At 45.5% G+C, this 16,161-nt stretch overlaps 1 protein-coding gene across 2 annotated transcripts; it reads right to left on the bottom strand.

The window, feature by feature from the left end:
• Positions 1 to 7,368: 7,368 nt before the first annotated feature.
• Positions 7,369 to 12,403, bottom strand: LOC140389373 (muscarinic acetylcholine receptor M2-like). 2 transcript variants are annotated; one of them, XM_072473535.1, is made up of 3 exons: positions 12,351 to 12,403; positions 10,949 to 10,968; positions 7,369 to 8,708 (listed from the first exon to the last, which is right to left on the bottom strand). In XM_072473535.1, exons 1-3 carry the CDS (start codon positions 12,401 to 12,403, stop codon positions 7,369 to 7,371), a joined length of 1,413 nt encoding a protein of 470 aa, XP_072329636.1. The 2 variants fall into 2 exon arrangements, with proteins under 2 accessions (XP_072329636.1, XP_072329637.1); XM_072473536.1 differs by lacking the exons at positions 10,949 to 10,968; positions 12,351 to 12,403 and having other exon boundaries at positions 7,369 to 8,778.
• Positions 12,404 to 16,161: the final 3,758 nt, after the last annotated feature.

The following is a 16,161-nucleotide window of genomic DNA, read 5'->3' as shown; positions in this document are numbered from 1 at the left end:
AGCCAGTTCGGTCACTTAAGTATCTTCCTTTGTTCCCGGAGATGGGCCATCCATATGCTAATGGGCCTACAGTTTCAGTCTCGCCTGGGAGTTGTTTCTCCAATATGCAGACAGGCGCTGTGCCTGCCTGGTTTCTTAGCATTGTCCATTTTCCCCTGCAATCTTTGCAAATGCCCGTTTTGTATTCTGGAAGTGGCCATCCCAGATGGCTGCAACTGAATTGCCCCCTTCTGCACTGTAAATTCAATGAATTCTATGAAACTAATTGAAACATGGCACTGATTTTCTTTTTTTTAAACGCATTTTATTCAAACTTGTATCAAAGTAGGTTACAGCAAATAAACACCCCGGGAAACACTCTTCCCAACAATCAACTATACAGTTTGTACAGATTTTTCTCCTTTTTCACACTCCTCTCCCCATCACCTCCCCCACCAGCCCCCCCACCCCCCAGCTCCTCAAACACGGTCACAAACATCCCCCACCTTTTCTCAAATTCCCCTGCTGAGCCCCTTAACTTGCACTTTATCTTCTCTAACCGCAGGAAGTCACACAGGTGACCCAAACATGCTGCTACACCCTGTGGCGATGCCGACCGCCACTTAAGCAAAATTCGTCACCGTGCAATCAGAGAGGCAAAGGCCAAGACATCGGCCTTCCTCCTCTCCATGAGCTCCGGCTTCTCTGAGACCCCAAATATCGCCACCAATGGGTCTGGGTCCACTCCCTCCACCATTACCCTGGCTAAGACCGTAACACTCCCGCCCAGAATCTTCCCAATTTTTCACAACCCCAAAACATGTGCGCACGATTCGCTGGCCCCAGCCCAACCCTCTCACACTCATCTGCTACACCCTGAAAGAACCCACTCATTCTCGCCCGAGTCATATGCACCCTGTGCATCACCTTAAACTGTATCAGGCTCATCCTTGCACAAGTGGAGGTCCTGTTTTCCCTTTGCAGTGCCTCACTTCATCCTCCCCAATTGATCTCCATTCCCAACTCCGCTTCCCATTTCTCCTTGATGTTCACCACCCGCTCGCTTCCCTGCTCCCCCAGCCACTTATATATATCCCCAATTCTTTCCTCCCCTTCCACATCCGGAAGCAGCAGTCGCTCCAGCAGGATGTATCCCGGCAATCTAGGGAACCCCTTCCAGACCTTTCGTGCAAAGTCCCTAACCTGTAGATACCTGAACTCACTACCCCTCGGCACCTCTACCCTCTCCCTTAGCTCCTCCAGACTGGCGAACCATTCCTCCAAATACAAATCCCTCACCTTGACCAGCCCCACTTCCCTCCACCTCCTGTATTCACTATCCATCCCCCCCCCCCGACTCAGCCCATGATTCTTGCACAGCGGCATTAGCACCGACATCACTTCCACCCTAAAATGCCGCCTCAGCTGATTCCATATCTTCACCGTGGACTGCACCACTGGGCTCCCTGAATACCTACTCGGAGCCGTTGGCAATGCTGCCGTCACCACAGCTCTCAAACTAGACCCCTTACAAGATTCCTCCTCCATCCTAACCCACTTTACCCCTTCTCCTTCCCACCACCGCCGCACCTTGTCCACATTCGCCGCGAATAATGAAGCAAGTTTGGCAACGCCAACCCACCCTGCTGCCTCTGCCTCTGCAGCACGATCCTCCCCACACTTGGCACCTTCCCCGCCCATACAAAGTCAGAGATGATTGAGTCCACTTTCTGAAAAAAGGCTTTGGTATAAAGATCGGGAGATCCTGAAAGATAAACCAGAACCTCGGCAGAATATTAATTTTCACCACATGGACCCTCCCCGCCAACGTTAAGTGCAGTGTATCCCACCTCTTAAGATTCTCCCTGGCCTCCTCCACCAGCTTCACTAAGTTCCACTTATGGAGCCCCGTCCATTCCCTCGTTATGTGAATCCCCAAGTACCTAAACCTATCCCTCGCTACCGTAAATGGCATCCCCCTAAATTAGCCCGCTATGCCTGCGCATTCACCGGGAATACCTCGCTTTTCCCTACATTCAGCTTGTATCCCGAGAACCCTCCAAACTTCCCCAACAGGCCCATAATCCTTGCCGTACTCTCCAACGGAGCCGAAACACACAGCAAGACGTCATCGGCATAGAGCGACACCCGATGCTCCCTCTGTCCCCTCATTATCCCCTGCCACTCTGCCGACCCCCTGAGAGCCATCGCCAATGGCTCTATGGCCAGCGCAAACAGCAGCGGCATCAGCAGGCACCCCTGCCTCGTACCCCTGTGTAAGTCAAAGCTTTGTGAGCTCATATCATTCGTCCTCACACTCGCTCTTGACACCACATACAGCAACCGCACCCATGCCACAAATCTCGGCCCAAACCCAAACCTTCCCAAAACTTTGAACAAGTACCACCACTCCACCCGATCAAATGCTTTCTCCATGTCCATGGACACCACCACCTCCGGTACCAGAGGTCTCGACGGATTCATCACCACATTCAACAGCCGTCTTATATCACTCGCGAGCTGCCTGCCCTTCACGAAGCCTGTTTGATCTTCTGCAACCACCCCCGGGACACAATCCTCCTCCTCCCCGCCAACAACTTAGCCAATACTTTCACACCCGTGTTCAATAGTGATATGGGTCTATACCACCCACATTCCACTGGATCCTTCCCCTTTTGGGGGATTAGTGTGATTACTGCCTGCTTCATCGTCTCCGGCAACTCCCCCTTCTCCAGTGCTTCATTAAACGGCCAACAGATGTGGTGCCAGGTCCGCCGCAAATTTCTTATAAAGTTCTGCCGTGTACCCATTCGGCCCAGGGGCCTTCCCCGACTTCATACCCCTGATACTATCCAGCACCTCCCTCAGCCCCAGGGCTCCTCCAACACCTGCCTCTTTGCTTCCTCCACCTGGGGAAATTCCAGTTCGTCCAGAAACCACCCCATGTCCCCCTCCTCTCCTCCTGGGTCTGCCTCATAAAGTCCCTGATCATACACTCTAAATGCCTCATTTATCTTCCTGGCTCTGACACCACATCCCCAGCCCCAGCCCCAGTCAGGATCTTCAATATTTCCCTGGATGCAGCCCCCGCTTTCCCCCTTCCCCTTCTTCTCACCCCACCTCCCTCTCCCCCCCCACCCCACTCCTCAGCTCAAAGTAGAAGGCCTCCTGCTGGCCTTACCCTCCCCCACCCAAACAAGGACTTCTCCTGAACTCCAGGTAGCCTTCTCCAAAAGCAAACAAACAGATGTTAAACACAAACAGTCCCATAAAACAGGAGGGGGGATGGGAGCATCCATCCGCACATAAACCTTTCACCCCTACAACTCGTTACAAACTCAACATTGAACAGAACCCCCCCCACCCGCCCCACAAAAAAGGCGAAAATCCCCCAATCCCTACTGATGTGTTGGGTGCTCTGGATCCGTGGAACACATACAGGCCACCAACACTTAAAATAGTGCAACACTATTTTATTAAGTTAGAAACTGTTGAACATACTTTCACTGTGGGTTAACATGATGTTAGATTCAACTAAAGACCTATGCCTATCCGAACCAGTACATGGTGAGGATCTGTGCTGTAAGCTGTCCTTGTAGGAGGCTGCATCCCGAATGAGCGGGAACTCTGATGCCCCCTGCCTTTATAGTGAGTGTGCTCTAACTGGTGATTGGCTGCGGTGTTGTGTGTGTTGATTGGTCTTGCTGTGTGTCCATCGGTGTGTGTGTATCTGCACCATGATATACTGGTGTATATTATGACACCTACACCCACTTCAAACATGCTCCTGACCATTGCATAGTGCCAGCACCCCTGGTTCCCAAGCATTGTCCACTCAGTTCTCCCCCAGTTTATGCTCCTTAATGAAGTCTTCAGCCGCTTCTGGGGTCTCGAAATAATACTCCCGGCCTCCAACCGACACCCATAATTTCGCCGGGCAAAGCACCCCAAATCTGATCTACCGCTGGTACAGCACCGCCTTGGCCTTGTTGAAACCTGCCCGCCGTTTTGCCAACTCGGCTCCGATGTCCTGATAAATCCGGACGTTATTTCCCTCCCAACCGCAGCTATGCTTCTCCCTGGCCCACTGTAGAATTTTCTCTTTCTCCACAAAGTTATGGAGTCTCACGATCATCGCCCGAAGCGGCTCCCCAACTCTAGGCTTTTGCCTCAGAGACCTATGCGCTCGGTCCATTTCAGGTGCCTTATTTAGCCACCTTTTTGCCACCAGTCCCGCCAGCATGCTCGAGACGTGCCTCGTGGCACTCACACCTTCCACTCCTTCAGGCAGGCCCACTATTCGCAGATTCTGTCTTCTCGAGGTATTCTCCTGCTCCTCAACCTTTGCCCTCAGCGTTTTACAAGGGTCTCCTAGGAGCCCCACCTCCGTCTCCAGAGCCACCACACAATCGCTATGGTCCGAAATCACTCCTTCAATCTCCCGAATCTGTGACCCCTGTACCTCCAAACACCTCTCTATCTACTCTAAAATACTCTTCAGGGATGCCACAGCTTCTGCAATGGCCTTTGCATGATCCTCATGCATTTATTTCCTCTGTTTATGGAATTCCTCCTTGCTAACAGTCATCAGTTCCTGAATCTGGGGCGTTACAGCTTGCCCCTCCCCCGCCTGCATGCTGGAAGAGACTGTCTGAAGCACAAGACTGTCTCAACTTTCCAGCCAAATCTCTCACTGCTTTCTGCCGGGTCCAGTGATCAGAAGACATATCATTCCAGGGGTAAACTACTCCTCTAACATTCACCTACGCCTTTTCATCAAAATTCCACCCGGATCTGGGAGAAAGAGCCCTTTTCTGTGACTTTGAACAAGAACAGCCCTTTATGTGACCAATCACTCCATGGTCACAAGTGGAAGTCGGCACTGAATTTTTTATGTCCACCTGAGCAAGCAGATCTAGTCTCATGTTTCAGGATGTTCAGACTTGACATGGCGAAAGAGTTGAAAAGACTGCTGGCACTTAATGTTGACAAGGCACCTGGACTGGATGAGATGCATCCAAGGATATTGAAAGAACTGTGAATGAAAATTGCCGGGACGCTGGCCATATTCATTCAGTCTCCCCTAGACTCAGGGGAGGTGGACTGGAGAATTCCAAGTATTTGCCATTGTTCAAGACAGATTGTAAGGAGAGGCCCCACAATTAAAGAACACTCAGTTGAACTGAAGGGGTGGACAAGTTTCTAGAAACAATTAGTCGGGATAGAATTAGTCATCACGTGCGTTGTTTAGGAAGGGCCAGCATTGATTTCTCAAGGGGAACCTGTGTTCCACTAACTTTCTGGAGTTTTTTGAAGAGGTAACAGAAATGGTCCATGAGGGGAATGCTGTTGATGTGGTGTACATGAACTTTCAGAAGGCATTCTGCACAGTGCCGCTTAGCAGACTTGTGAGAAAAGTTATAACTGATGGAATAAAAGGGACAGTAGCAACGTGGAAACAAAACTGGCCAAATAATGGAAAATGGAGAGTAATGGTCAATGGATATTTTCAGGCTGGAGTAAAGTTTGTAGTGGTGTTCCCAGGGACCTTTGCTTTTGCCAATATATATTAATGATCTAGATCTTGGTTTACAGGGAGCAATGAGAATGTTTGTAGATCATACGAAACTTGGATGTCGTAAACTGTGAAGAGGACAGTGCAGAACATCAAAAAGACATTGATAAGTTGGTGGAGTGGGCAGATCGGTGGCAGATGATGGTCAATGTCAAGAAATCTGAGGTGATGCATTTTGGTACGAAGAACTTGGAGAGACATTGTAAAATAAGGGATCAAATTCTTAAAGTTATGTCGGAGCAAATGGGCCTGGCTGTATATGTGCAAAGATCATGGAAGGTGGCAGAAGAGTCACAGAGAACAGTTAATAGCGTACACAGTATCCCGGGCTTTATTAATATGGGCATAGAGTACAAGAGCGGGGAGGTTATGTTCAATTGGCATTCATTAGACCTCAGCTGGAATATTGTGCACCACACTATAGAAAGGATATGAATGCATTGGAGCGAGTGCAGAAGAGGTTTACAAGAATGGCTCCAGACATGAGGATGGATCAGAGACGTTAGGACAGTTCTCCTAGGAAAGAAGGTGAGAAGAGATTTGATAGAGATATTCTAAATCATGAGGGGGTTGGAAAGTGCAGAGGGTTTTCAGACTAGAAGCACCGTGTTCATTGTGTGATATGATGACACCTGTTATCTTATTTTACATTTCATCTTCAGTTCTCTCCCCAAAATAGCCCCTTGGCTATTATTCGCTGAATCATGAGGCATGTGTGTGTATTTCTTTTACCATAAGACATAGGAGCAGGATTAGGCCGATCGGCCCATCGAGTCTGCTCTGCCATTCAATCATGGCTGATATTTTTCTCATCCCCATTCTTCTGCCTTCTCCCCATAACCCCTTATTCTCTTGTTAATCAAGAACCTATCTATCTCCGTCTTAAAGATGGGTAGGAGTTGGAAAAGGTTCCTGAGTCTGCCTCATCCTGAATTGTGCCCAATGCTGCTGACCTTAACCTGATCCACACACTATCCATCTAACCGGGCCTCCAGAGATGACACTGCCAGGGGCCCATTAATATATCAAATATTGGGTAACAGTGTATAAAGTGAACATTCCTCATTAAATGTGTTTTTCGATTTTCTATGATGCTTAAGCTCAGTTCACACATAAATACATTCTGATCATCAGCTCATGCTTTGTTTATTACAGACATTACACATGTATTGGATTTGATTCAGATGTTCTCTCAGTGTTATATGTCACAGATGTCAAATTGACCCGTGATCCAACACAATGGACATGCTTTGAAAATAAATTTCGAGGACCCAATTCTTTTTTTTTCCAAATGATGGGCAATTTAGCGTGGCCAATCCACCTACCCGGAACATCTTTTTGGGTTGTGGAGGTGAGACCCACGCAGACACGGGGAGAATGTGTGAACACCACATGGACAGTGACCTGGGGCGGAATCGAACCTGGATCCTCAGCTCCATGAGGCAGCAGTGCTAACCACTGCGCCATCGTGCCGCCCACAATTGACATGGCAATTACATATAGAGAAAATGCTGGAAAATCTCAGCAGGTCTGGCAGCATCTAGGGAGAGAAAAGAACTAACGTTTCAAGTCTAGATGATCCTTTGTCAAAGGGTCCCTTTGTCTGGACTCGAAACGTTAGCTCTTTTCTCTCCCTACTGATGCTGCCAGACCTGCTGAAATTTTCCAGCATTTTCTCTTTGGTTTCAGATTCCAGCATCCGCAGTAATTTGCTTTTATCCAGTGTTAATTCCATATAGTTTGGATGTTAAAGTGTGAAAGTCACCCTCATAAGCATCTGTAACGTGTTCCCGAGGTTGTGTGTGTAGCTGTATCTATCTCGTTGCACTGATATTTTTGTACTGACACAGGAGGAGACGCTTGAAGGTTTTCTTGAAGGTCGGATTGCATAGTGCGTAGCAGGCTGGGTTGACGGTGCTGTTAATGTAAAATATCCAATATCCAATAATCCAGACCGTGTTGGGGACACAGGTTGAGCAGAAGGTGTCGATGAGAACCAGGACATTGTATGGGCTCCAAGTAATGATAAACGCCAACAGAATAGCTAGAACGGTCTGTGTCACCTTCTGCTCTCGGGATACCGCTCCCTTCTTTTTCTTAGCTGGGATTTCGGTTACTGTAATGATCTTATTGTCTACCCTGATCTCTCCATCATTCCCACCCTTACCGCGGATAACTGGCACCATTCTTGTTGTGGTGTCACAGTGGTTATTCTTTTTAAACTTGCTGACTATTTTCATGCAGGAGTGTTTGGAGTTGTCCATCCTGAAACAGGTTTGAGTAGTGGGTGTGCTCTCCTGTATCGGCAATTGTTTCTTCTGCTTTGATTGGGACACACTGGGGTAAGTTGATTCAATGGGGAGCTCCTCTTCTTGGCCACAATTATCAGTTATTATTTCTCCAGTCATTTTGCTATTTTGCATTTTGACCTCTGGTAAACCATCAAGAGCATTTGAAAAGTTGTTATTATTCGGCTCCATTATTTTGCCCTTCGCTGCACTATGAGAAACGGTCCTCTTGCTCGATTCAGACTCCTTTTTATCTGCCATTATTCGACTTTTGCTGGCACAAGATATTTTCACATATAAAATCATCATGATGAACACAGGGAGATAGAAGGCACCTATGGCAGTGCCAAAAGTGACAGCTGGATTTGAGAAGAACTGTATATAACACTCACCCTCGCCGACTGTCCGCTCCCCTACGATGAACTGCCAGAGGATAATGGGAGGAGCCCAGATGACAAACGGTACCACCCAAGTAGCTGCGATCATTAATCCTGCCACTTTCCCTGTTCTTCTCACGGGGTAGCTGAGGGGCTTTGTCACGCAGAAGTAACGGTCAAAGCTGATGACCAGGAGGCTCATGGAGGAGGCATTACTGACAACATAATCTAGAGCAAGCCACAAGTCACATACCACTGGGCCCAAAGGCCAGTAGCCAATCAGAGTGTAAATGGTGAATAGATTCATGGACACACCGACAATCAAATCAGCACAGGCCAAGCTGAAAATAAAGTAATTGTTAATAGTTTGCAATTGTCTGTTTACTTTGATAGAAGCAATGACCAGGATGTTTCCAATAATTGTCAACAAGCTCAAAGATCCTGTCACAATCACAGCGAAGACCACCTCGACTATTTTATAAGGACTCCCTGTTTCAGTGACAATCAGGTCTGTTGGATTGCTGAGAGATTCACCTGTCTGTGTCGAGTTAGCCGCCATCCCCATCTGATGTGTAGTTAGCACTGACGAGGCATGAGTGTAGAAACTAAAAGAAAAAATGATTAAGAAACAGATTTCAGATGAAATAGGACAACTGGTGCCTCATTGACATTCTGCCAGCAAGACCTTCAATATCTTTGGCAGGAGGGACTCTGTTTAAATTAAGAATTATTTCATATGCCGTTTCCTGTACAATTGATTATAAACTAATAGTTAATTACTTGTGTCGAACTGAATCAAGATGTTGATGAGCGACATTGCAGAGATGTCTCTCAATGTTTTAAATCCATTGATCCAATCACCTGTCAGCTCTGCAAATGTTCACCTGTTCATGGCAGAAAGGTTTGACCCTGTTTTTCCTTTATGATCATGTCTCAAGATCACACATTCCTGTAAGCCCATAACATCCAGATCTATTCGGGAAGTGATGTAAGAAGAACGGTTGCACCAGTGTCACTGCTCTCTCAGAGACTGAACAACCGCCCTAGCCAATAGGTTTTCAGTCAAAGTCAAATGGAAAACAGGGACTTGGAGCTTCACTACTGGGATGAGGGGAAAAAGTATCCGAGATTATGCAGATATCATGCCTTTCAAAGCAGATAGCCATTGGATCATATTCATTGATGCCTAATACCAGTTTTAATACTTTAATGTATCTAATTATGTAACTTGCATGTTTTATGAGAACTGTCATGCTAAATACAAATGCAAGAATGATTTCCTGATGTTGGTATTTCAAAACAAATGTAGGAAACACAGCAGTAGATATAAAATGACCAAAATTTCACTGAAGCTGACACTGTTCAAGAAACATCATGCTTCATATCGTGTGTTATGGAATGCTTCAATAGCTCATTCATCAATATTAAATATCTCAAAGAATTCTCAATATTGTTCAAACCTGGTTGAAAGCATTGGAAAGGAAAGATATAGGAAGAGAATGCTGAGACAGGATAATGGGGATAGGGGCATGAAAGAGGAAGACAGAACAGATGATAAAACAAGAAGAGTGAATGAAAATGGGGCGGAGAGGGAGGTGTAAGTGCCATAGAGAAGGAGCTGTGGACTACGAAACCAGGAGAATTAGTAAAAGAAATTAAGGTGGGACCAGTATTTGAGATGGGCGCACCAGAGTAAGATGTAGCAGGAGGAGAAAATGACGTCATTGTTTCTGCATGTTTAAAGTGTCTTTGGAGTTAAGGGCATAGAGGAAAATTAATTGGACAATAATTGAAATTAATTGAAAATTAATTAGCATTGCTGCCTCACAGCGTTAGGGGCCCGGGTTTGATTACAACCTCGGATAACTGGCTGTGTGGAGTTTGTACATTATCCCCGTGTCTGCATGGGTTTCCTCCAGGTGCTCCGGTTTCTTCCCACAGTCCAAAGATGTGCAGGCTAGATAGATTGCCATACTAAATTGCCTTTAGGGTGGTGTTGCAGGAATAGGGTGGGAGATTGGGCCTAGGTAGGATGGTGTTTCGAAGGGTCAGTGCAGACTCGATGGGCCGAATGGCCTCGTTCTGCACTTTAGAGATTCTATGAAAGAAATGGACAAAAAAGGAAAGGTGAAAATCTTCTATTTTGCCAAAAATGTTTTGGTTGACAAGTGCACGAATAAAGATGATTAACTATCCATGGTGAATTAATCTTGCAATTGTCTTCGGAAGATTAACAATGCTATTAGCTCTGCATTATGCAAATAATGTAGAACCACAGTTTTGTATGGACACTGTAGCTCAAGAGGAGGCGGGAATGGACTTTACACAATCCCACTTCGAGACTGAAGAGACACGAACAGGAATGTGTGCTCTTTATATCATCTCAAGTAGAGACTGAAGAGTTGTCCTATAGTTCAGGAACAAGAATGTGTGCTCTTTATATCATCTCAAGTAGAGACGAGGAGTGGAAATTGTTTCTGGTCCTTTTTCAGGTGAACCCCTCGCATGCAATCCAATCGGAAGTCTCACCATTCCATTAGTAGCTGTTAGCACCTGTCACACTTCCGCAGGCAGGCCATACATTTTATTGAGAAGGATATCCATCTGCTGGCCTCATCCTAATGTGAGTCCTTCTGCTATGGTCCAATGGATCTTAATTGTGAAGTACACCAAATCTCAAAGGGAATCTTGGCTCATCTAGCATAACTTAATTTTTGTGCTCTGACCACAAGAAGATAGGCTTACTGAACTCCGAAGCCACAAATTTCAGCCACATTAAACCAAAGCCTTTATTAATAAAATTAAATAAAACTTAACACTCAGGATTACAATTAAATTATTCTGACAGAACATTCCCCCCCACCAAAATATTAAGTACTTGGTCTGACTCACAAGTGAAAACCCTTTTGGCAGAGCTCCCTTATAGATGTTTAACGATAAAAAAAACTACAGTAATATTACACCGAAGACAAAGCTTTAGTGATACCACGTGATCTCTCACTTATCACTTCCACTCTGCTGTGGAACTTCAAAACATTAGACCGAGCACAGTTTTACTTTTGCAGCCCCAAGACATTCCTGGCTTAACTGGGTGTTGATTTAAATCTGCATCTCTTCCAAGCTAGAGATGTTGTTTGCAGGTCTTTCTCAAACAGCCAACCCTCAGGAGGTGGGACATACTCATTTTCCAACACAGACCTCAAAATCTCTCCTTAAGTATTGTTTTCCTTCTTCCATCTTCCATTGCTCGTGCCCCTGTTTGAAACTTAACTTAAAATAAAATCTTTCATATTCGCTCTATAGCCCCATTTGTATGTCAAATACAATTTGATAATCTTTCCTTGTTTGATTATGAAGCGTTTGCAAGCTACACATGTCGTTTTACTTCCCCTTGCAATTTAACATCAAAAAATTCAAATCCTTGCCTATCTCCTAATTCAAATTTCTACCTACTGATTATTTACATGTAGAAAATTAACTTGGCATTCTTACTTCATGCGCGTTCATTTGAAGTCCCAAACCTTATAGACAATCAATCCCCAACTTAATTAAATTATGTTCGTTAACATAAACACAAGACTTTCACAGAATAACATAATGAATCCCAAAAATATTAAATATAGTACCATCTCTCATCACACTGATGAAGGGGCACAATCAGTGGGTTTACAGAAATAAACTCACTGTTTCTTTAACTCAAGAAACCATGATTAAATTGGTTTCTTTCAAAACATAAATACATTGGGGCTGGGAAAAGATAGCAACAAGGGAAGGGATGCCTTTGCAATAATCCTGTTGACACAAACCAAGGGAAGTTCAATAAAGAGAGTCAACTTATCACTCCTCACTTGGGAGAAAAACAATTTGGGGACATCCCATCAGAAATGAACAAATTGTGCTGAGATAATTCCTACAGGCAGAGTGTACAGCATTTGGGGACCTCACCCACGAATGTGCAGCAACAATCTATGCAGCATAACTTCTCCAATTAAGCTTACTCTCATATCTCCTCATCAAAGTTTCTCAGCATTTGAACTCTCTTCCCTTCAACTTCATGTATTGTCCATTTTCCTATTAATACATCTGTACGATTTGTTTTAACCACTCACTGTAGCAGTGAATGCCACATACTCACCACTATTTAGGCTTGTTGAATGTAAAATGAGATGGGGTTTAGTCTTCATCATGTAAATTCATTATTGTTTAATGAATTTAGACATTTGCGCAAAGAGATATTTGACCACATTCTTCAACTGCATTGAGCAGTGGAATCTGAGCAAATGGGACCATAGGGGTGATAATGCAGTGCTGGAGCATAACTGTTAACCAGACTTGTAATTCCATAACATTGCTTTGTGCAGAGCAAAACCACGGGGCATTGCACAGTTGATACTGATCCGTTAACATCAAATACCACGTAGTATGCTTTAAACAGCTCAACACGGTCTCCATACCGAGAGCCACAGCCGCCGTTTTCTCAGTACAATATTTAACTTACAGCCTTGGGCAACAAATAGCCTCAACTCTATCAAAGGTGTAAGTGGTAGTGAACCAGACAGAGCAGTCTGTCTGGTTCATAAAGCAGAATTGTGTGCATGTTACATGTAGGAATGGAGTACACAAAAATGAACTGCTTCCAAGAAAAAATTGGAATATGACTCATCATCAGGTCGATAATAACAACCACTGCTACTGGCCACCAGATAGCATGTGACACATTTAGAGAGACTACACATTCCTCGAGACAGGATCACAATTATCACTATGTTAACTGTGAGGAAGCGACATAGACATGGAAAGCATATATCAGATTAGAAGCAAAATTGTCAGTTTCACTATTTACTTGTTGCGATACAAAAATGCCCAGCGATCTTTTGACTTTGTTTATTCTTTCAGGGATATGGTTGACACTGGCAAGGCTAGCATTTTTTGCCCACCCTAAATTCTCTTGAACTGGGTGGTTTACTAGGTTATTGTACAGGGTTGGTAGGATTCAATCACAGAAATATTTGCAGTCAAGGAGAGAGGGATCTGATCGAAACACATGTGTGGGAGTGACTGAGAGACTGCACTGTATGTTCTATGATCTATATTCTATGACTTGGATTTCTGATTTCCAGTCTTGTTAAATCTCCTAATTTCAAGAAGGAAACATCATATGAGGATGCCATTCTTTGAGGTCAGAATGAATGGGGCGGCAGTGGTGGCATGATATTGTCACTGGACTAGCAATCCAGAGACCCAGGGTAATGGTCTGGCGACATGGATTCGAATCCCACCAGGGCAGATAGTGGAATTTGAATTCAATAAAAATCTGGAATTAAAAGTCTAATGGTGAAATTTAATCAATTGTCGTAAAAACCGATCTGGTTCACTAATGCCCTTTAGGGGAGAAAATCTGCCATCCTTACCTGGTCTGGCACACATGTGACTCTAGACGCAGAGCAGTGTGGTTGACTCTTAAATGCCCTCAGGGATGGGCAATAAATGTTGGTCCAGTGATGCCCACATCCCATGAACGAACAAAGGAATAATTAAAATCAAAACAACATTACACCCAGAAAGAAAGAATTTAGCTGAATAAAAGTAATAACTCGCATAAAACGAGGAGAACATTCATACAGTGGGATAGAGTTTATAGAACGAATAGCTGCGTATGAAGACTTACCAGGAACAGTAATAGCAGCAAGGAGAGGATAGTGAATCTTTTCTAAGTCAACGATGAAACAATACACCATCCACTTGTCCATTTCTATGGAGACGCTGATTCCTGTTAGTGTCGGAGGCACTGCTCCCGCTGACACTACGAGACTGACACATTCAAAGGAGCTTCTTATTAGTAGTAAAGAGAAACTCTCCAGTGACACTATTCAGTTCCATGGAGACTGTCATTAATCACAGTCACTGCACAAACCAGATCTTTCAATCTGGCACTTTTATTGTATATTTGTGTGAAAGGTCCACAGTACATAATCCTTTGAAAGGTTAATCACAAACCAAAACAGATTTCAATATTTTTAGGCAGTCTTCAGCCGCGTGAGACGAAGATTTACTCCTTTGTGTTGAATTCTTTGTTAAGCTCTCGCATGGAGTGGCCCATGAGCCCAATCTAGCATGGCAGACTGTGGTGCATTTGCTAACGGTGAACATGCAAGCTCTGATGGGCTATCCTTTCATTGCATCTTCTTATTGGCCAGCTAAACTTTCTGTTTGCCTTCACCTCTTCCATGACCTTCCAAACAGGTAGACCAGAGGTCACGGCTATTGGTGATTGTCGCATTTGTCAGTGTTGACGTTTGCCATGTTCTATTTCCTGCTTGCAGGTCTCCTTTGTCGTGGGGGTTCGGTCACCAAGCATGTCAACACCCCCTGGCTAGGTCATCAGAGAGAACGCCTGTGGGTACATGGCCGTCATCCATCCAATGAACACGGCCATGCCAACACATGTCATTGGCTTAGTAATAAGAAGTTCGGTACCATGGAGTTGGTGACCCTGTATGACCAAGACATGCCAATGATGTGCCTGAGAGAGTTGAAACTGTTCACCATTTTGTCCTGGCAAGCATATGCTGTCAAGGCCTCGCCATTGTAGATGAGTGCACCGAAGGCACAGGTTTGGTGATCTCCGTCAAGCTGCTGTTGCTTCGCACGCTCTTCATGTATATGTTCATTTCAGCATCAAGCGGAAGATTGCTAGTCATTTTTAACAAATTCATTAAGGGGACATCGGTATCGCTGGCTAAATCAGCATTTATTGCCGACCATAATTGCCCCTGAGAAGGTGGCGATGAGCCGCTGCAGTCCCTGTGGTGTAGGTACATCCACAATGCTGTTCGGATTTTCACTCAGCCACAGTGAAGGAACAGGTGATATAATTCCAAGTCAGGGTGGTGAGCGACTTGGAACAGAATATCCGGGTGCTGTTGTTCCCATGTGTTTGATGCCCTTGTTCTTCCATATGCTAGCAGTCGTGGGTTTGGAAGGGGATGCATAAGGAGCCTTGGTGTGTTTGTGCTGTGCACACTGCTGAGACTGTGTGTTGATGGTGGAGAGAGAGAGTGTTTGAGAAAGGGGTGCCAGTCACGTGAGCTGCCAATTCCTGGATGGTGTGGAGCGTCCTGAATGTTGTTGGAGCTGCACTCATGCAGGCAAGTGGAGAGCATGCCATTATACTCCTGACTTGTGCTTTTGTGGGTGGTGGACAGGCTTTGGGGAGTTAGGAGGTGAGTGATTTGTGGCAGGATACATCACCCCTGACCTGCTCTTGTAGCCACAGTATGTATATGGCCATTCCAGTGAGTTTCTGGTATGGTAGCCCCAGAATGTTGATTGCCTGGAGGTGATTACAGAAATAGGGAATGTTGTAGATGCTGAAGGTGGTTACAAAGATGGGGCAGGGTGTAGAGGCTGGAGGTGGTTACAGAGGTAGGGAATGGTGTAGAGGCTGGAGGTGGTTGCAGAGATAGGGCAGGGTGCAGGGGCTGGTGGTCGTCACAGAGATAGGGAATGGTGTAGGGGCTGGAGGTGGTTACAGAGATTAGGAATGGTGTAGAGGCTGGAGATGGTTACAGAGATAGGGAATGGTGTAGGGCCTGGAGGTGGTTACCGGGATAGGGAATAGTGTAGAGGCTGGAGATGGTTACAAAGATAGGGAATGGTGTAGGGGCTGGAGGTGGTTACAGGGATAGGGAATAGTGCAGAGGCTGGAGGTGGTTACAGAGATAGGGAATAGTGTAGAGGCTGATGGTGGTTCCAGAGATAAGACAGGGTGCAGGGACTGGAGGTCGTTACAGAGATATGGAATGGTGTAGAGGCTGGAGGTGGTTACAGAGAAAAAGAATGATGCAGGGGCTGGAGGTGGTTACAGAGATAGGGCAGGGTGTAGAGGCTCGAGCTGGTTACAGAGATAGGGAATGGTGTTGGGGCTGGAGGTGGTTACAGA

This window comes from Scyliorhinus torazame, chromosome 14, assembly GCF_047496885.1.
Source record: "Scyliorhinus torazame isolate Kashiwa2021f chromosome 14, sScyTor2.1, whole genome shotgun sequence".
NCBI lineage: Eukaryota > Metazoa > Chordata > Chondrichthyes > Carcharhiniformes > Scyliorhinidae > Scyliorhinus > Scyliorhinus torazame.
Note: the sequence above shows the minus strand (reverse complement) of the source record. Positions and strands in the feature narration are given on the sequence as shown.